At 35.5% G+C, this 22280-nt stretch overlaps 2 protein-coding genes across 2 annotated transcripts in view; one reads left to right on the top strand and one right to left on the bottom strand.

The window, feature by feature from the left end:
• Positions 1-1034, top strand: part of Ostn (osteocrin) — a 29633-nt gene extending 28599 nt beyond the window's left edge. Inside the window, exon 5 of the mRNA XM_052158655.1 lies at positions 871-1034. The gene's annotated coding sequence lies outside the window, so the exon portion shown is untranslated. The remainder of the gene's footprint in view (positions 1-870) is intronic.
• Positions 1035-5610: 4576 nt separating this feature from the next.
• Uts2b (urotensin 2B) lies at positions 5611-17809 on the bottom strand. The gene is made up of 5 exons (XM_052158563.1): positions 17710-17809; positions 14390-14473; positions 12876-12913; positions 11982-12075; positions 5611-6112 (listed from the first exon to the last, which is right to left on the bottom strand). The coding sequence occupies exons 1-5, from the start codon at positions 17807-17809 to the stop codon at positions 6087-6089; spliced, it is 342 nt and encodes a 113-aa protein (XP_052014523.1). The 3' UTR covers positions 5611-6086.
• Positions 17810-22280: the final 4471 nt, after the last annotated feature.

Genomic DNA, 22280 nt, shown 5'->3' with positions numbered 1-22280 from the left:
CACTAAAAGTGAAACTGCTCTCTAGTCAAAAAAAATGTCTTGGGTTAAGGTCAAGACTACATACTGCTGCTAGGAACTGACAAATTTCCAGGGGAAATACCAATTTCTTCTCTGTTGTACTTTTGAAAGGAATATAATCTGATATTTATGCTTTATTCCTACAAGAACTACATCATATTAAAGGTGAAAGATTGTAAAGCATTGGCTTAAGCATTTCACATTCAATAGATATTTGGATTACACTATTCCAAGTTTTTCTAGGAGGAGTTAGAAACATCAGGATTGAAGTCAAGATTACCTACTTAAGGACATTAGAAACAGAGCCCTTGATGCGACAGTCACTTGCTAGCACCTAAATTACGTTTTTCCTCAATTATGTGAAGCATATATTATTGTTTTAAGTTGACAATTTTATTTTAACATGATGCTTATGCAATTGTTCAGATGAATTAATAGAGCTCTGAAACACAGCAGTAATCTTACAAATTCTTTTTTAGGAGCAAATTATAGTTATCAATGTGGATCCATGAATTAACAAGCAGTAGCCAACCCTTCCTTGTCTTCCTTTTGTACTTTCATGACAACATCCTTTGGACTAATGAACAAAATAAAATAAAACGGATACAATTGATATCTGAGGAACTGACATAGAATTTTCACTAAAAACTTGAGCCTAGGCTCTTAGCTTTACACGTCACAAATGCTCTTTAAACTCACTGGAATTTGAAATTATTAATTTATATTATAGTATAAAGGTGCCAGGAAACGCCGTGTTGTTAGAGGATTACATTTCTGTGAAAGTTGTGGGGTTTTCCTCTGATCTACAGAATGCGAGAACACTTCTAACAACTTCAATTTTCACTTTTACAGATAAAACGTACTTGTATGAGGTGGCACAGAACTTTAGAAGACACTTCAGTGAAGTTCGCTATGCCTTTTGTCAAGGATCTGACCTTCTTCAAACCTTGCCAAAGCTTGCCCCTCCTCAGTTCATCATGTCATAGTGTTGCTATGGTTTTAGTTGAGATGTACAGATCATTTCAGTGCATGCATATCTTTGAAAATATTTTTCAGTGATTCATAAATGGTAATGTGGCCCCTGAACCTACTTTTTAAAACAGCACTCAAATATAATGAATTCTCTTGCCATAACTATTTTCACATTTCAGTTATTAAATGTGTTTTCTAGAAACCTAGTGTTTAAAGATCTGGTGATGTAAAGAAATAAGAAATGAGCACATAATGATTTGTACAGGTTTTCTTTTAATTTTTTTTTAGATTTTCTTAAATTTGACATATTGTTAAAAACTTCAACTTCAAGCTAAGGAAAAGGACATTACATGACTGTTTGCTTTAACTATTGCATAAGGCAAATACATTTTGAGAAACCTGAGCAATTGTGTTCTTTAGGAACTCATCACTAAATGTTAATATAAGGAAAGCTAATGTAATTGGCCTATATGTAATATTCTGACAAACTTTAAATAAAAGACTCATTTGAAAAGAATGCACTGTCTGTCTTGTTTACTTTAACAGCCTAGGGGTGGATTGTGCAAATGTTTACTATGTTAGTTCTCTCTCTTTCTTTTTTTTCTATTTTTCTTTTTTCTTTATTCAATGTTTATAAACTAAACATTGAACCAAATAGTGCTTTGTGCTTTTGACAAAAGGTATTAAAATCAAAACTAATCTACAGTCTCTCATATAAAAATGTGAAGTTTAATTAAAAAATAAACTATGAGAGCAAGGAAAACAGATCAACAGCACAGTACCTGCCTAGCATGAAAGAGACGAATTTTCTGTATATTTGGTATTGTGGTTCATGCCTGTCTTCCCAGCCCTAGGGGGTAAGAACAGGATGATCAAGAACTCAAGGGCACCCTCAGCTAAGTAGAAAATTTGAGGACAAGTTTGGTAACATGAGTCCTCTGCTTCAAAGGAAGAAAAAAAACATGGAAAGGAAGAAAACAGAAAGGAAAGAAGGAAGGAAAGAAGGAAGGAAGGAAGGAAGGAAGGAAGGAAGGAAGGAAGGAAGGAAGGAAGAAAGAAAGAAAGAAAGAAAGAAAGAAAGAAAGAAAGAAAGAAAGAAAGAAAGGAAGGAAGGAAGGAAGGAAGGAAGGAAGGAAGGAAGGAAGGAAGGAAGGAAGGAAGGAAGAAAGAAAGAAAGAAAGAAAGAAAGAAAGAAAGAAAGAAAGAAAGAAAGAAAGAAAGAAAGAAAGAAAGAAAGAAAGAATAAAAAAGAGAAGGAAGGATAGGATCCTGGGAGGGAGGGATTTAGGGAGGGAGGAAGAAAAGAGGAAGGAGAAAAAAAAGAACAATTCTAAAATTATATCCCAATTTAAAGAGATCATTACATATTGATCTGAGCTCCATTCTGTATAGTGAGTACATTTGTCTCATGTCTTCAAAGAAGAAAAAGAAAAAAAAAACCTTTTCAACTTAAAGGTACTTCAATTCATATATGTTAGTTTTTAACTACTACCTTGGAAAGAATAGACAAATATTGGCAATATTCTAGTTAAAATGGGTGTCTTTTGTCTATAAATTAAAATATCAGTTATGTTAATAATATGTCATATCTCCTCTTTATTATCCAATACTTATCAGTAAATTAGACTTTATGTCCCCAGTAAACCACCAATTTTTAACAGTTATGATTTTAAAAGTATGCATTGCCCTTTTTCTCTTTGTTTCTAAATATAGACACATAGAACAAATGAATATGTAAATATGAATTTGAGTCCTACTGTTAATTACCTTTGCATCATTGCATGAGAGAAATTCTAGGCTACAATGTTTTAAAGTTTATACTCTACAAAATTTATCAAATTGTACCTTTTATTCCCATATCATTTAGGAAATTAAATTGACTAAATTATTAAAAACCAAATCAAATCTTCTGAAAACCAGCCATGGCATTCATTCTCTCTGATGCCTACATTTCAGTGTACAGGAATATCATCCAATTCTTCCAAAGTAAATAAATCTGAGATAAGGAACGCAGGAATTTTAGTCTCCTTAAATATTGTTGAGTTGGTGCTCCCATATGCTCTCATACATGTCCCCTCATGTTTACTCATGTGTGTTTATTCGGCTCCCAAGGAAGGGTATACACAGCACCACAGGCAGGGCACTTCTCACTCTCCATTTTATTTAATGTGGAATCTGTGGGGTTTTTTGTCTTTTTTTCCCTCTTTTTTTTCTTTTATTTGTTTTCATTTATTTTTTTATTCGATATTTATTTACATTTCAAATGATTTCCCCTTTTCAGGCCCCTCCACTCCCCGAAATTCACATAAGCCCCCTTCCCTCTCCCTGTTCTCCCATCCACCCCTTCCCACTTCCCTGTTTTGGTTTTGACCTATACTGCTACACTGAGTCTTTCCAGAACAAGGGGCCACTCCTCCATTCTCCTTGTACCTCATTTGATGTGTAGATTATGTTTTGGGTATTCAAATTTTCTAGGCTAATATCCACTTATTAGTGAGTGCATACCATGATTGATCTTTTGAGACTGGGTTACCTCACTTAGTATGATGTTCTCCAACTCCATCCATTTGTCTAAGAATTTCTTGAATTCATTGTTTCTAATGGCTGAATAGTACTCTATTGTGTGTGTGTATGTATATATATATATATATATATATATATATATATATATATATATATATATATATCACATTTTTCACATCCATTCTTCCGTTGAGGGATACCTGGGTTCTTTCCAGCTTCTGGCTATTATAAATAGGGCTGCTATGAACATAGTGGAGCACGTATCCTTATTACATGCTGGGGAAATCCTCTCGGTATATGCCCAGGAGTGGTATGGCAGGATCCTCCAGAAGTGACGTGTCCAGTTTTCTGAGGAACCATCAGACTGATTTCCAGAGTGGTTGTACCAGTTTGCAACCCCACAAGCAGTGGAGGAGTGTTCCTCTTTCTCCACATCCTTGCCAACACCTGCTGTCTTGGCAACCAACAAATTGGGAAAAGATCTTCACCAACCCTACATCAGATAGAGGGCTAATATCCAATATATACAAAGAACTCAAGAAGTTAGACCCCAGAAAACCAAATAACCCTATTAATAATGGGGTACAGAGCTAAACAAAAAATTTTTACCTGAAGAACTTCGGATGGCTGAGAAGCATCTTAAAAAATGCTCAACTTCATTAGTCATTAGGGAAATGCAAATCCAAACAACCCTGAGATTTCACCTTACACCAGTCAGAATGGCTAAGATTAAAAATTCTGGAATCTAGTTTCAATCCAATCTGTTATCTACATTTCCAGGTTTTTGTGAGTTTTAAGAAGACAGCACCATTCATAGGTCAATCTCCTACCTAAATACTTGGTTAATAAACACTGAACATTGAACTTGATTAATAAACACTGTTCTCTGGAATGGAGGCAAGCTCATTCCAGGGCAGATGTGGGTAGAATAAAAGTGTTGTGGTGAAATGAACATCTTTTGTGTGCCATGGCTTGTCTTTGATGAGAGATGAGGGAAGGCACTATCTCTTGTGGTTCCAGGGTGGGAAGTCTGTCTCAAAGACTTGAAGCACATGCATATCTTGGTGTGCTTTGCATCCATCAAAGATGTAGGCTTGTTTGTTTAGAATAAAATATCAGCTCATAATCTTTGCCTAGTGGGTATAATCCATCTGCCTAAGTTATTGCCCTTTTTCAGCTTTACTGACTGGACACAAGCATACTCACTCCATTTCTTTTGCAAGGATGCCAGGTTCTTCCTACCTTGGCTATTGCACACACTGTTTCCCCTTTCTCCAGCACCTTAAGGGATTGCTCCTTTTTTCCAAGCACTTTGCATGACCCCCCCCCAGCATTGAAATTCAGCCCCCAAAATATCACAATTTGACAGGACCTCAGAAATATTGCTATACATTCAACTGAGTTCCTCTGTTCTACCTGTACGCATTGTAATTTTCTTTTTCATGATCTGCAAAGGACATGCTTGGGTTTCTGAGCTACAAGTTGTCATTATTCCTGTACTTTGACTCCTATCACAGGGTTTTGTATGTTTTTAGTTTAAAAAATACTATTATCATATCCTTTATCATTAAACACCATGCAATTATTAATACAGAGATAAAAATGCACTTCTCAATATTATAAAGAAAAGGAATGTATGTGGACTACATAACAGTAGAGTAAATCATTAACATTTGATTCTAGAGTTACTTTGGGAATTCTCCTGTGCCAGAATGGATGTCAGGCAAAATTAAGATTGAACTCTGTGGCTGGAATTAATTTTACAGGCTTCTGTAGCTATAAGAAAACAGAACAAACCCAGACAATACAACATGGGTAATTAAAATCTACAAGAAAAAGTCAACGCTTTTCGAAGGAGTTTTGTTTCTGAGCACACTGAGTCTCACCTGTTCAAAGCATGTAGTGTGTCAAAGAGTTACTGACCCTCTGCAGGAGGCAACTGTGAAAATAAGAACCCCTAAAGCACATCATTTTATTACTATTTTCTTCACATACTATTTCTTAGAAATCTAGTTTTACTTTTTTCCATATCCAGGTAAACTAAGTATCTCTGTTCATCAGTAGTGAACCCATCCTTAGTATTCTCAGTAGCTATTCTCCTAATTAATACAGAAAAGTACAACCATAGAAATGAGAAAAACGCATAATGCATAGTTCCCACGAGTTGAAACACTGTGATTTATTTTAACTTTCTAAGATGCCTTTTAAAATAATTTTTATTGACAGCCAACAACAGAACATTGTGAGAGAGCAATGGACTTCAAGGAGGCATAGTACAGCTCAATCCCCCCAGTTTTAGCACTAAAGCTATTTTGATGGACAGTTCCATTCCAGAGTGCAGTTCGTGCAATTGTTCACCAAATAAGCATTAAGCAAGCCATAACCCAGGGAGAAGCAGTTCACAAAGTGGGGAAAATTATGTGCAGAACAGGGTGCAGTTTCTTAATGTTAGAAACAGAAGTAAACTTTAATATGTATATTATATATACACGCATATTATGCATATGTAAATTACATGTAAGTATATATGTAATTTTTCAAGCTTTATTTTCTTCTGTATATTCAGAAATGTCTCAGACACAGTATTTCCAAAAGCAAGCTAAAGAAGAAAACAAAGTGAATTATTAGAATTTTTTAAATCTTCCATTTGAATAAAACAGTCTATGTTGTTGAATAAGAGATAGAGACCATTTTTTTAAAAAAAACAAAACTATGTTCACTATTGAGCTGCTAGCTTTATGTAGACTTAAAATTACATAAGTGAATAATTCAAATTCTTCATCATGCTACACATCTACATATCAGATTCCCAAAGCACACTGAGAATAGAGACTACCAGAATGGGCGGTGTGAATTAGAGAATAATTCCATTATGCAATTTTGTTGGACACCACTCTTCTGTATTATAATATATTTAATACGATCTAAGGAGCACAGGGGCTAACATGGGAGACTCACATTTCACATTTTGTGTAACTGAAATGCTAAAGAGACGGTCATGTAAACAAAAGAGAGGAGCTAAATGCTCCTCTATGTATGGAAGAAAGGGGAAGCTTAAGGATCACCTTGCAAATTACCAAATGATATTGACATAAATTATTCCTCATCATATTGAACCTTAATATTCTGATCACATTACACTCCTTCAGACAAATAAATGGCAAATTTGGCAGCATTTCACTCTTCAGATGCATCAATGAGTCATATTTTATCTTCAGCAGGAGGAGCCGTAACCCTCCTTCTGAAATATTGCATTCAACGCCTGTGAAGGCAAGAGTCTATTTTCAGATCTGAGCTGAGAACGTGGCCCTTAAGCCCAGTCTTCCTTTAATAGTTTGTTATGGAAAGACACCATCATCGTGCAGTCTGTTCTTTCAGATATCTTTGGATATCTCTGTCTGGCACAAAAATAAAAGCTGACACAGAGGCAAGACTTACATCACATGAGCAGTTAAGTGTGCAGTGGAATATAGTTTGTAGATATATTTTGGGCCTGGTTAAAAGGAACTAACCATTTGTGGTGCTGCGAATAGAGTCGGTTCCTCCCACGCATTCAAATCATTTTTCAGTTTCATGAAGTTAAATGCCAGCCAGCTCAACCGTTACAGTCCTGCGTGTCTGCTTCATCCACACTTGTGTTCAATACTGTGCATTTAGGCATATAGCAGATATCTCCAGACTATATTACATTTGTAAAGAAGGTTGTTTCAGTAAATGAAAAACCATACAGTTTTCAGCTGGATGTGGGGCTGCATTTCACCTTCATTAGTTGTTGATAGTGATTAATTCTTACATGTGGCAATATTCCTGACTTCATGAGGAATATGTGTTGTTTCATGAGCTCTCCTTGTCAGCTACTTCATGTACTCATCGTTACAGAACCCTTTTAGTTACTACCACATAGAGCATGCTTTCACATTTCTGCTTAAAATAAAAATAAAAATAAAAACCTTTCCTTGAAGCTTCAACCATTCTGGTTAATGACAAGTGGTTCATCAGAAAAGTGTTCAATGAAAGAACTGTCTCTGCAGGATCTCAATGTAGGGCTGACATGCCTAATTGGCAAACTCACACGCCAGTGAGAGACATCATATCGAAAATAATGTTGACAATGTCTGAAGAAATGACAACTGAGATTGTCCTCTAGCCTCTATGCAAACTGACACTTGTATTTACAAGCACTCAAAAACATATACATACATGAACACATATACACATATTACATGTCTGCTGTCTGTGGTTCCAATTGTTTAATGATAGCCCTTAAAATAAAATGCTGGCCCATGATTGATAGTTTCAATCCTGGGTTCGCCTAGCAGGTCTCGGCTCTCACCTTATGAACCTAGATTCTGTGAAGTTTCTTGAAATATCTTTGTACTTGGCTTCTGTTTCCTTCCCTGGTATCTGCTTCTTCTCAATCTTTGTTGCTAATTCTTTCATTGCTCTTTAACTCTTTAACTCAGCCCTTGGATACCTTTCTCTATATGCAGACTCATTCTATGGATGGTCTCATCAAAATGCCAGATGTGAATTTGTTGATAAATGTCAAATATACATCTTCCATTTGAGCTGTTTTCCTTAATATCAAATTTATTTATTCACTGAAATCACTACTAGCACACCTTTTCTTTCTTTCTATCTATCTATCTATCTATCTATCTATCTATCTATCTATCTAAGGCCAAAATATCAGTGCCAGAGAAAGGACTCTCCATCTGTCACTTATGTTTCATGATGTTCTCAACTACATGGAACCTCATTCCATGAGAATCAGGACCATTCAAAACTATGTTCTGAAAGGAAAAGGCCTGCCATCCTCCTTTACCCTTTCCTATCCTATTATAGAGAAACAGGACACTGTGTGGCGCATAAATGTATTGATAAAGCTGCCTAGATAACAAACATGACAAACAGGGATGCTTTTTCCAAGACTTTAAAATGAACATTTTGTGTTGGAGGAAGTTTAATTTACAGGAAAATTGGAAATCACTACAGAGAAATCTTGTGTTGCCCCTTACTAAATCTCATCCTATTCAGAATAGGCATCATCAAAGAAACAAAACTAACAAACAAAATGTTGAATGCAAAAATGATGGAGGAGTTCTTATTCATAACTAATAGGAGTATGAATTAGTCTACTTCCTATGGAAATCATTATAGTGTATCTTCAAAAATTAAAAGTAAGGGCTATAGAGATGGTTTAGCAATTAAGAGCACTGCTCTTAAAAAAATACCTGAGCCTACCTTGGGTGGCTTACAATCATCTATAAGTTAAGATCTTAGGGATTTGATAGCCTTTTAAAACTGTGGGTACCTGCAATTCCCTGAACATTCACAAAGAGACTCAAATACATAGATGTAATTTTAAAAATGTAAATAGAGATACTTTATGGTTCAAATTTAGTATTTGCTCAATCTCTGTCTCTGCCTCTCCTCTCTCTTTCTCACTGTTATACACACATGCAGAGAGAGAGAGAGAGAGAGAGAGAGAGAGAGAGAGAGAGAGAAGAGAGATTTGGAGGGAGATGGTACGTGAAAGAAAGGCAGAGAAAGAATACACAGTTGTATATAGATAGCCACAAATGAGAAAATTTCATCATCTCCACATAAATTGATGAAACTGGAGATCATTTTAAGTGAAATAAATAGATTTTAAATTTTTATTAAGAGCTGAACTAAAGAAGTCATGGAAGAAATCTAAGAATATGGAATTTAAGGAACATTTCAGCTGTTTTCAAGTAAGTTGCTATTAGTTGTGGATGAGACTAAAAATAATTAAAATATTTTAAGGAAATCTTTGTACATATAAATAATTGATAAGTTTCCTTGGTTTGTTTGTTTGTTTCTTTCTTTCTTTCTTTCTTCCTTCCTTCCTTCCTTCCTTTCTTCCTGTCTTTTTTTCTTTCTCCCCTCCCTCCTTCTTTCCTTCTCTCCCACTCTCCTTCCCTCCTTCCCTCCCTCCCTCCTTCCTTCCTTCATTCCTTCCTTCTTCCTTTTCTTTTCTTCCATTGAGAAAGGAAGCCTGACCCTTGGGATGAAAACTGTCTCTGGAAGTTTAAGACAAAATAAATTTTGTATCTCCAGCCGTAAGCGTTTGAAAACACCTGGGAAAATTTTGAAACTCACAAGAACTATTTTCCTAAGTAAAGCATGTGGAAAAGCAAAAGCCTCAGGAAAGATGAAAGAAGAATAACAATGAAATGGACAGAGAAATGGACTAGGAAACTTCCAAATCGTGAGAGAACCAATTTTCCACCCTCAGAGTGACATGTGCTCTTATTAGGTGGCCAGAAAAATTCAGGACTACTAGGAATCATTGCAGGGGTCGCTGTCTCCTACTTGTCTTCATTAAGGGGACAAGTGATTGTATTTGCCATTTTCCTTTTCCTCTAGCAATTATTGGGGTTTGTGACAGATAAATAACTTGGCCTTTTAGTTCAATATTTAAAATAATACAAAGGAAGTTACCACATTGTTACTGATTGGACATGCCCAGGAAATCCAGTTATTTATACTTTGTGGAGTTAGGGTCATGCAATCCTTTTGGGAATTGGATGAACACAGTCTATAATTTAAAGAAAGATCAAAGGATCTGGTGGCATGCAAGCCAGGTAACATGGAGACTTCCTGAGATTTATCATCCTGTCTTGTTGGTGACAGCTCATGACTAATACTGCCAGTAGAAGTAGCAGATATGACTTTGGAACTGAGGAAGTTCATAACCTGAATGCCTCTTCTGAGTTCTTACTCTGCCATGACCACCTTGGAAGCAGTTAAAATATTTATAGTTGATATAGTGGCAAAATATGAAGGTACAGAGATATATGCCTTGAACATAGTGATACTGAGTATCTGAAATTTATATTAACATTAGATACACAACACAGTCTAAACTGCACTAAGGAGAAGTCCAACCAATCTCCATTTCTACAATTTCAATATTTCTCTTCTTCCATGCTTTCTCCAACTTAGCTTATCATTGGCTTGATAAATATAAAATAGCCTCATTTCCTACTTTCTCAGATAGGCATCTGTAGGGTCATTTTAATACCCAGCATTTTTTAACACCTCAAATTAAATTCCACCAAAATCTTTCTTGATATACTCTTCACTACATATCCATAATTTAATCCCTTTGTAATTTGCTTCTGCCAATCTCATTCTAGTAATCACCACTGAGGAGCCTCAATCCTGTTCTCTGTTTCCCTCTCTGTTCTTCTTTTGGGGTATATGTAGCATATGACACCAAGAATGGTTCTGATAAATTCCATTCATAATTAATCACTGATTTTCTCAGAATTGTCCCATTATTTTCTGTAATGCAAAGTACAAAGGCAGAGTATTGTAACACACTTTAATAAAGCTTTCTCCACTTTACCTCTTATCACTTTTGATTTACATTCATTCATTACTAATTGTATGGTTTGAGACATATAATCTAATCTCTATAAAATCTAGTTTTCTCCTATGTAAAATAGTCCTAGAAATAATAAAGAATAAAATAATAATTATGGAAAATTGTTGAAATGTTAAGTACACAGAGTAGTTATCATATTTCATATAACATTCTGAATTAAATAATTTAGTTATAAAAACCATATCAATTATCTTTAATATAAATTAAATATAATTATATTTGTACATGGACAAAAATCCTATTCATACGAAATTTATTGCCTGAGGTCACACAGATAGGAATTAGCAAAGTTAATATTTGAAATAAAGCCATATAGTTCTAGAGCATAAATGCTTAACCATGATATTTTTAAATACTAGGCTATAAAATGGCTAGTATGAGTTAAGTTGCTAATACTATCTTAAGTTCTTTCTTTTTAGGAGTATTGTAGCAATATTCTTTTACTGATGTTAAAGAAATATCAGGGTGGTGATAAGGAAAATCAAATATACCTTAATAGATTCACATCACTAATGAACTGGAGGAACACATATAATACCTACTTTCTTTTCAAAAATAAGAATCAAGTTTTCCAGAAAAAAGAAAATATTGAAAAAACTATGGAAATCTAGTGGTTCAAAGAATAATTTTCCTAAGAGTACATACATTTCTGAGTCAAATCTTTATTCATAATACATAAGGTAGTGATATGGCTGGCTTCTATGTATGTAAAGTAAAACAAGAGCTTGCTTTAAAAACTTCTTTTTTTTTCTACTTCCATCCTTCTGATTTCAATCTTTAAGCCAAAATGTGGAGGGTAGATGAGAATTTTAATCACTAGGGATTTTTTTCCATTTTAACCTGAAAGATGTGAGCAGGCTAGCTAGCCACGCTTGCTGTTGTTAGAGGCTCAGGTCCATTTGTACTATAAAGCTTTCTATTAAAAACATAATCTTTGATCTTTATTTCAACCTGAAGACTGAAAAAATGTCAATATTATCCTTTTATTTATGGAGATATTTACCAAAAGAGCCCTTTCAAAATAAATTATACAACTAAAATTAAAACATACCTCGTTTATTAGGGTGGGAAGAAGATAGATTTTCTAAAGCATTGGACAGGTCAGTGTTCTTTCCTCCCATAAACCATTCTCTCAGCTTCTTTAGCTATAAGAAATTAAAGAACAGGAAGACAAGGGGAAGGGAAGGAAAGAAAGAAAGAGAGAAAGATTTAGAAAAATTGGAGACAAGAAAAAAGGAAAGTTATAAGAAAAATAAACAAAAATAAATGCAAAAAACACCCAAAAGACTGGAATTCAGAAGTTATCTGGAATAAGTATGAGACTTAACCAAAGACTGAAATGAAACAGGTTGGGGTCATTTAAATAGGAATTTCCCCATAGACTCATATATTTGAATAGTCCCTAGCTGGTGGAACATTTATGAAAGATTAGTAGGTGTGGCATTGTTGGAGAAGGTGTGTCACTGGGGGTAGAATTTGAGATTTCAAAGCCCATGCCAGATCTAGTCTTATTCTCTATCTGACTGTTATAAATGGGAAGTGAGCACTCAGGTATCATCCCAGCACCCTACCTGCCTCCCTGCTAACACACTCCCTGACATAATGCTCATGAACTCTCTTAACCAAACCCCCAATTAACCAATCACCTTCTTAACTAAGCCCCCTATTAAATGCTTCCATATATAAGTTGCCTTAGCCATGGTATCTCTACACAGCAATAAACTGTAATTCAGACACATGTTATTTACAAACAAAGTCATCATGTTTAGCCGTGTATAGCCTAGGTAGCTAGACTTAGCATTATGTCCCTTTGAGAAGCACCTTATTTTTCCTCTAGCAGAAACTGAAATTTTACACTGTAATAGTAATACTCACTGAAAAATAATGTGTCAAAGATTTATCCAATAATAGTTTGCTAGAGCATTGAACTGTTTTGTACTCTTACCTGTCTAAGGTTTTCCAGTTTGCTGGGCAAATCTATACCTGTAAGAGATATTTTCAAGTGAAAAACATAGCAAGGGTAGCATTTAATTGGTTGCAAGATATGTTTTTATGCTCTCAGACCTTGCTCATATGATTTGAGGCTGCCCTCCATTTCCTAATGCCAAGCACTGAATGTATTTCTAATGTTCCTAATACTGATAACTCATATCATGAAAAGTACCTATGTCCCCCAACAAGCAGAAAGTTTTTTTAAATTACACTATAGCACTATAATAAAGTATTTTTATAAATAAATCATAATATTTTATTGACATAGAAACAATATAAAATAAAGAAAATAAATGAACAAAAATTCTTCATAAAATCTGAAGCAAGAAGGAAAAAGTTAAATAATATTAATACTCAATATCCAAGTTATTTCTTATTGGGTATGCTTTTACTCCATTTTATAATTTTACTTATTTCTCAAATATCTTTTAATTATGTAGTGTTCATGCAATCCAGCTTTTTTAAAATATTAATACTTTTTGAGGGTTTGCATTTGTTTGTTTTAAAACTCTGAAAAAAGCTCAAACTATGGACGTGGGTATGCTAAGCATTATAACTAAGATATGTCCCCAGTCCAAATGTAATTTGAAAGTAATATTTTATCCAACAAATATAAACACATTTTAAAAAAATGGGTCAGATGATGATTGAGAAGGTGCCACTTTGTCAGCAGTCATACTTTCTCTTGGGTTGTCCTAACTACATTTATGACATGATCTTGACAATTTATAGGATTATATCTTCTTGTTCAAAGGACTCTTGTGTCCTTGTTGATGCAGCCTAGATGTTTAACTTGTAATCTCTGTCTCCATTTCACCAAGCAAAGGACCACAGTACAACACTTCAGTTCATTGGTGAAATTCCTAGTGGAAACCTATGGATAGAACACTCATGAAATGTCTGATGTAGAAAATACTAACTGTTCCTTAAAGAGTCACAAATGGGAAAGAGTTGTATAAAGTAGGATAACTGTTCTTTTTCTTCACAGTTACCAACCCATTAGGATTCTCATATAAAATAAAATGTCCTTTTAATATTTTAAGTAACTCTATGACTTGTATTATGAATGCATAACATTGATCTTTACTGAAGGCTTTTTTATATCATATATGCTCTAGGGAAGTCATGGATCTGGGAGAAAAACCTATAAATTCCCACCTTACTAACCTGGCATAATTGCTAACTACATTGAAAATATTTGTCCTTATATACATAGTCTTCGTTCCTCAACAAGGAAACTTCTATTTATAACAGGTGAAGTCCACTACAGAAAACTACAACCAATCAAAAAGTAGCGTTGTGGAGCCCAATCCCCACGGAATCCCTATAACACAAGCCCAATTCTAGGACCCAGGGAATTGTGTCCTAGAGGGAAAGACTACTGTAAAAGCCAGAGGATCAGGGCGTCTGCTGGGAGAAGGTGATCCTATTGTTTTATCAGAGGTAGCATGCCTTTTTCTGACTCACCAGCATGGGAGGGCCTCTGGAGACCAGGATTTTGGGTCAACTTCTCCTGACTTGTATGTTCTTTAGCTGGAAACAACTCATGTCCTGTAATAATCAAATGCAGACATAAACATGGTGTCACCAAATGTGCTTCTAGGTCATTGGGATTTGTAGTGAACTCTTAATGTATACATTCACCAATGTTAGACGGATAGGGAAGTATATGGTCTGAGAAACAGGCCACTCTAAAACTGAGTGGACGTATATGAACAGCCTGAGAGATAAATCTACAAGGTGGTGGAATTGCAGGGGAGTTTTACTCTCTTTTTTATGGGTTTAATTTTTAAGCATCTGCAATAGCTTTGAACACATGAAGTAAAAACTAAAAGTTGATTTTAAAAGAAAAATTTTAAAGCACTTCATTTTGTAATGATAGTTGACATGATAAATTTAAATATGAGACAATCTGTCCTCTAGGCTTCTCTTTAAAGACCTTGATGAAGAGTTAGAAAGTCATCCACTTATGTGTCTAAGTCTCCTGTCATCCTTAATTTACCCCAGAGACATTTAGGACTTAGTTCTTCACATGCCTCAGCATTATAAATGTTTATATTCTAAAGTATAAATTGCGACAACAGACTTCATTCTGGGAGCTATGACTATTGAACAACTTTTTGATTAATAATGATGCCATTAGAATAGCAATTTGTATCAAAGAATGAATTTAAATGAGGGCTTAAAAATCAAAAGTTATTTCTTTCATACTATCCAGTCCATTTTCCCCTACCCCCATCTCCTGACTGTCATTGTTACTGTGTGGGCAGGAAGTAGATTGATGAGGGTTATCTGCTGTAGATGTGTTAACTGGGCAGACCTCAATTGCTGAAAGTGTAGTTTAGTGTTAGTTTCAGCCAAGAGGATGGCTCAGAACCTGAACTAAATTATTTCCTTAAATACACACACATACACATACACACACACACACACACAGAGAGAGAGAGAGAGAGAGAGAGAGAGAGAGAGAGAGAGAGAGAGAGAATATATGTAACACAATTTTTTTAAAAAAATATACTAAAAGTAAATTTTAAAAATAACTTCATGAAACTGTTGCCACTTTGAATATGGTATTTTGGGGGCAAACTGAATCCTGGGGCACAGTTCCTCACATGCAGCTTGAAGATCTTGGGGACTGGAGAGAGAGATCAATGGCTGAGTGCTTGCTGCTCTTGAAAAAGACCCATGCTCAGTTCCCGCACACACATAAGGCTGCCTATGACCTCCTGCAATTCCAACTCTGGGGGATTTGATCCTGACTCTGGATTACACACAACACACACACACACACACACACACACACACACACTTAATAAATATACTGTCTCTTACTCCATGGACAGGGTTATACTAAACATCTGAATGTAGATGAGACTTTGTTGCAAAGGAAGATAGACTGCACTGGCTGCGGAGAAAAAGAATGCTAAATAAAGGCGCAGAAACACCATTCGTGGCTGCGCACGGGCTCAGCACTAACAAACAGCTCTCTTCTTGCTCTCGGGAACATGTGAAACTTCTAATAAACAGAAACTAGAAATTCTTCCCAAAGGAAACCTAGAAACACCCCAGATAATGATGTAACAAAATAATCCCTCCCTAGACATTTTGGTTTTGTTGTCCTTTCTTGTTCTTCTGGTAAACTGTTTCCCAGTTCTACTTTTTGTTGAGGCATGCTTTAATATTGCCCCACGAATAAAAGTCAGCAGCATTGTGCTGGTTGTTATGGATATTTAATGTGCATGGTGAAAAAGCTCATTGTACCCTTGAAGAAATATTTAGAACAGAAGATAATCTCTACTTAAAAATTAAGCCTCTTCTCGTATGTTCAATGATCCTGAGATGAAAGAGAGTCACAGTGTGTTTCAACTATGCAGCTAGGGATACAGGCAAGTCAAGGCACCCTGTGCAATCCTGAGGTTACACATGTGACATATAAATCTTATCAATGCTTTAGAGTCATGCATGTATGTTTCTATTTCACATATGCATGAAGCCAGAGTTACAATGACCAGTAACACATATGACTGCAGGGAAGTACCACAGATCACCACAGTTTTGCTAGTATGTTTGTGCTCTGCCAGAACCATCAGAAATCTCCTTATTTTGCAGAGAGAGCAATAGAACCTCTCTGCAATAGAGCCATCCGAAGGCAGTGCCTCAGACGGAGAGAACAAATGTTAGTGAATAGAACACAGAATGTGTAAGCCCCACCCTTGAACTAACTTTTTTGATGGTACGCACCTGTCAATAGGAAAACCTTCATTAGTAAGCTTTATAAATTTCCTTTATACAGCCAAAACATAACTTTAATTTCATTGGCTTTGAAAAATCACATTAGGGATAACCAAGTCGAGTAAAGGTGAATTAAATCCAGATGTGAGAAACTTGATCCCTTTTCTTACCTTAATGTCACATACCATTAATTATATTCCCTCCAGCTTAACAACTGTGTATGACGAAAAGTCTAGCTCCTTTCAGACCAGAAGGTAAGTTAGATAAAATAACAGAAAGCCCCACAGTTTGAAGCAAGAAGGCTTATTGTCTTAAGGACAGTATTTTAAGTCACTACTTTTAAAACAAGAACAACTACAAACGATTCACAGGTTAACTTGGTTTCCTAATAAACGAACAGTCCATGTAAGCTGATAAAAGGATACTTAGGTACACTGCAGTAACATTTCCAATGTCGAATTTGTTATAATATAGTACCCACAGAAAGTCACCTATTCTAAAAACGGAACACTTTTATATATGTCACGGTTAAATCAGTTCCTTGGTGTGCCTATGTAGTGACACAAATAAACTCAGCCAGTACCTAACCCCAGGGTCACCACCCACTGCCAATACTTCAGCCTCGCCGTCCCCCAGCTCTGCTAGCACATTGTTATTTTCTACTTTCTCTGAAATGTTTCTTTCATGGACATCAAACTAATAATCTCTTATGACAGAAGCCTTTTCCTTTCCAAGGTACTTGTGAATATGACTGATGCTACAGCTTGTTCCACATTTCACATCTCTAATTGTATAGGACAAATGTAAAATAGATACTCATGACTAGGAAAAATACAGCTGAAGTTAATGTAGTATTATATAGGGCAATTTGGCACAATTTATCAGAAAAGAAAGGCTTCAGAGAGTACACTCAATTCAGAGTAGCAGCTACTTAAGGAGAATTTAGTGATTAACTTACATTACTGCCTTATGAACTCATTTTACTAATGGCAGAAAAATAAATGAAATAAACAGGAAAGAAATTATTTGCTCACATTCGATTCATGTACACATACCTGAGCTCAGATGTGGCCATCCACCCACAGATTTTAAAAGGTTCATCACAGACAACAAAGCCAGGAGTCCAATACAGAGAGAGGATGGAAAGACCTTCATGTTAAAAATTTCTTCCTGTAGCAACAGAGAAACCAAAATTCCAAGTCAAGACAGATACTTCAATGGCTGGGGAGTGTAGCCAAGCCTGCTTATAAAAGGTGACTGTGCTTAAGGGAAGACATTTATAAAATGTAATGCATCCTGTCAACATGATTCACTGTCTGGAGAAGTGACAGATTGGCCACACTCTCAATGGCAGGAAGACCAGATCGATACATCTTGTAGCTGCCCATTTTACTAAATGCAGGCATTCTTAATGCAGGTTCACACAATCAAAAGTATGCACAAAGCTCAAAGCAGTTATAAACTTCTACTTATTTCCCTTATTATATAGGATTACTTGTCCTTAAATCCTTATAATACTAAGGTTGAGAACATGGGAAGCTGGTAAAAGTCGGACTATTTTGTCCGATTTAGAGCCAAGTAATTTTATTGTTAATAGTAACAGGAGCACCACGGCATTCTTAACCAACCAAAGGGTTGAAAGTTAGAAAAAACTCAGGTTTTAAATGCTTTGTTTCACCAAAGAAATGGGCTCTTTCTGCTACAAGCAGCACTTTGTTAAATCAAGGCTCAATTTAATTAATTCAAAGCTGGCAAATGGCCCATCAATTACTCTCTTTAATACTTGCCTTAATTGAGATGGTTTTATTTTAAGTCAGAGTATTCCATTATATCCTGAATTCTGATTTAATGGACCCAGCGATGCTGTAACGACATTTGCTTTTCCTAAGGGACTAAGACAATAGTAAGATTCAAATAGGGGTAAACATAATTTTATCTTACAATTCAGTTGCTTTGATATTTTCATGAGTAAGTCTGAAGTACCCATTTTGATATCCGTGTGTGTTCTGTGTTCTTTCATGGGTTCATTTACTAGTGTGAGCTCTTGAACATTTTCTAGTGTGAGCCCTTACTCTTTCTGCTTCACAGCTTCACAAACCCATTGCCAGCTGGTTGGTGAGCTTTGTTCTCTGCCCATCTTCCCTGTTCCTGTCAGAAGCCTCAGATCAATGTGACCCACACTAAGACTTCAGTGTGTTTGCTCATTCATCTTACTCTAAGCTGTGACTTGTTTTTGACCCTTTGGGATGTATATATAAAATATCACAGTACCTTTCTGTTTTATTACTATCCTATGTTTGTATGCCTGCCTCTACTTCTAAACTGGAAAAGATTCGTAGACACATTCTAGCCATTTATGTCTCTATATAAAAGTATTTCTGTGAACTGAAGAGGAAATGAATGAAACCATGTTTGATGTGTAACTAAATGATTGCATTTATTGGAAAGAAAAAATTAAGTAATAACCCCAACTCTGTTACTGGTTAGAAAGATTAAAGAGTCAAAACAATGACTATGACTCTTTGTTTATTGTTAAGTCTCAAAATTTAAGAATGATCAAAGTCTTTAAAGGGTTTCTTACTATACTACTGTGTTTCAAAATTATCTTTCAAATAAACCTCACATCAGTCATAATTTACTTGCAGGTTATTAGAACTCCTTTAAAGGACTATTTTTAAAGTCACATAAAGATAAAAAAGAGTAATCAGTACCCCTTACTGTTGAGATGATATACAGATATGACTTTAAAACATGTAATTCCAAGATAAATACTAAAAAAGTGAATAAGATATAAAATAATCTCATCAAAATTAAACTAATAATTGAAAATTAAGTGTTCTGAGTGATTTTTACAAGAAACCACAAAGTTAAATGTAAATAGTCTTAAAATATATTCAGCTTCTGACTCCTAAATTTAAAAGAAAGCTTTAAAATATGTGTGTATGTAATGTTGCTCTGGTTAGCCTATAACTTGTGATGTAGGCTAGGATAGTCTTGAACTCATAGAGATTCACCTGCCTTTTTCTCTAAGTAATGGAATTATAGGTATGTGCCACACTGGCCAGTAATGGGTAAATTTTAAATATAAATATATGCAAATTTACTTTTATTTTCTAGTTACACTTATATATCAGTATAAAAATTATATTCTAAACTTTAATGTAAAATTCATGATGAGTCTTAATTCTCAAGATGATTTTTGTTATTATCCTTTGTTGTTGTTGCCTGTGTGTATATAAGCACAATATATATACAAGTATACTTGTATATTTATAAGTATGTATATATACAAGTATATGTATATATATATATATATATATATATATATATATATATATATATATTGTGTGTACATCTGTGGGTGCATTTGTATACATATGTTCATGCATGTGCATACATGTGTGGATTATGTTTTGGATATTCCAGTTTTCTAGGTTAATATCCACTTATTAGTGAGTTCATACCATGATTCATCTTTTGAGACTGGGTTACCTCACTTAGTATGATGTTCTCCAGCTCCATCCATTTGTCTATGAATTTCATGAATTCATTATTTCTAATGGCTGAATAATACTCCATTGTGTAAATATACCACATTTTTTGTATCCATTCCTCCATTGAGGGACACCTGGGTTCTTTCTAGCTTCTGGCTACTTCAAATATGGCTGCTATGAACATAGTGTCCTTATTGCATGCTGGGGAATCCTTTGGGTATATGCCCAGGAGCGGTATAGCAGGGTCCTCCGGAAGTGCCATGCCCAGTTTTCTGAGAAACCTCTAGACTGATTTGCAAAGTAGTTGCACCATCTAACAATCCCACCAGCAGTGGAGGAGTGCTCCTCTTTCTCCACATCCTCGCCAGCAGCCAGGAACCATTCTTATGTAGATCTCAAAATTTGAAGCTCATCTGTGGATAGGTTACTATAGCAACCCCTTTCCACTTCACCTCCTCATGACCCCCTTTATCGTGCCAAAATTGCAGCAGCAATAACTAGACTTACCCAGAAATTATGAGAAACTGTTTCTTAGAAATGATGCCAACCCCCTGAGATTGTTCTCACTTTACCCCTCCCAAACCTTGTGAGCTTCCCTTTATATTGGCTTATGTAAAACATAAAATTTGACAGCTTGATCGGAATCAGACTTGCTGTTCGCCTCTGTGTCTCTTGTCTCTTGCCTTCCTCTTAGGTAGTTCCAGGGACCCTGTTGACTGTTCTGTGGATCGGGACAACATTTTATACATAAAGAGGGAAAATACTTTCCCAGACACAGGAAACCTGAGTAGATTCATGACCCTCAGGTGCACATTGCAAGAAATCATAAAGGGAATTCAGTATGATGACAGAAGAGCAGGAATAAAAGTGTGCAGCTCCTTGTAAAGTTAGAAACTCACATTCCTGAGGGCAGTGTGTGGTAAGCCCTCACAACAGCATGTCGCAAGCCCCCACTGCTTCAATATAAAAGCTCCTAGACAAAAAGTATTCATGATAATAAACACAACCATAATGCATTGGTGAGATATAATTTTAAAAATAAAGTGGAACATCAAAAATGCAAAAGATGATTGACTGTGGTGGTGCATGCCTTTACTCCCAGCATTCAGAAGGCACAGGTGGAATGATCTCTATAAATTAGTTGCAACCCGCCATCTTCTACACAGCTAGTTTTACATCAACCTGGTATAGTGGACACTAATGGTCTCTTAGTGAATTTTCAAACAATTTGCCTACTAATCATAGCGGTGTTAACTATGTTCAAACACAGAGACGTGGAATGACATCCTCTCCAATATAGGTGGCCCCAAAGTGTCAGGATCTAATTACTTTGGTAGCACTTCTACTACATTGTTGAATAGAAATGTTAAGCAAGGGCTTTAGGAAGTCTAGTTTGTTGTTGTTGTTGTTATTGTTGTTTTGATTTGTTTTCAAGTTTTGTTTGAATTGTTTTGTTCTTATTTCTTTGTAGATGCCATCTTTATATTGATAGAGTTTAATTCAGACTTCTGTGCTTTCATTTTGGAAAGATATCAGACTCTTATAAATTCTTGGCTTTCATATAACAAGGATCACGAAATATAGTGTCTCTTTACTGATAATATTATTACTTTGAATTTTATATATTTAGCATACCTTGGTCATGGTATATGATCTTCTTTATATATGTTTGCTGAGTTCAATTTGTTTGCATTTTATTGAGGATTTCTATATTAATTCACTATCCAGTTTAGTTATCAGGTTAGTGATTGTCTTGCATAGCAGATGGAGACAGCTTCTTCCTTCCTCTGTGATTTTAAGGAGCTTGTGACATTGAAGCTAAGCTTTCTCACTACAATTGTACCCCTTCCCCCTTCAGTGTATGTCAATCTTACCTTCCTGTTTCCTTCCCAACTTCCCTAAAGCAGCCCTTTCAAAACCCCTACTGCTGTCAAATCCACCAAACACTTAGCTTCTACCTTCCCTGCTTGTGTCCACTGCTGAGTTTGTGCTTAAGTAAGGAAAACTCCCTAGTTCTCTCCTAAGCTGCTTGTCACTGTCAGTTCCTTCTTTTCTGGCCTTGAAAACCAGCACTTCCTCAGGCTTTGAGGATTCTGTTCCCTTTTGAGATCATTCTTCAGCCTACTTTTCAG

Source organism: Apodemus sylvaticus, chromosome 15 (assembly GCF_947179515.1).
Source record: "Apodemus sylvaticus chromosome 15, mApoSyl1.1, whole genome shotgun sequence".
NCBI lineage: Eukaryota > Metazoa > Chordata > Mammalia > Rodentia > Muridae > Apodemus > Apodemus sylvaticus.
Note: the sequence above shows the minus strand (reverse complement) of the source record. Positions and strands in the feature narration are given on the sequence as shown.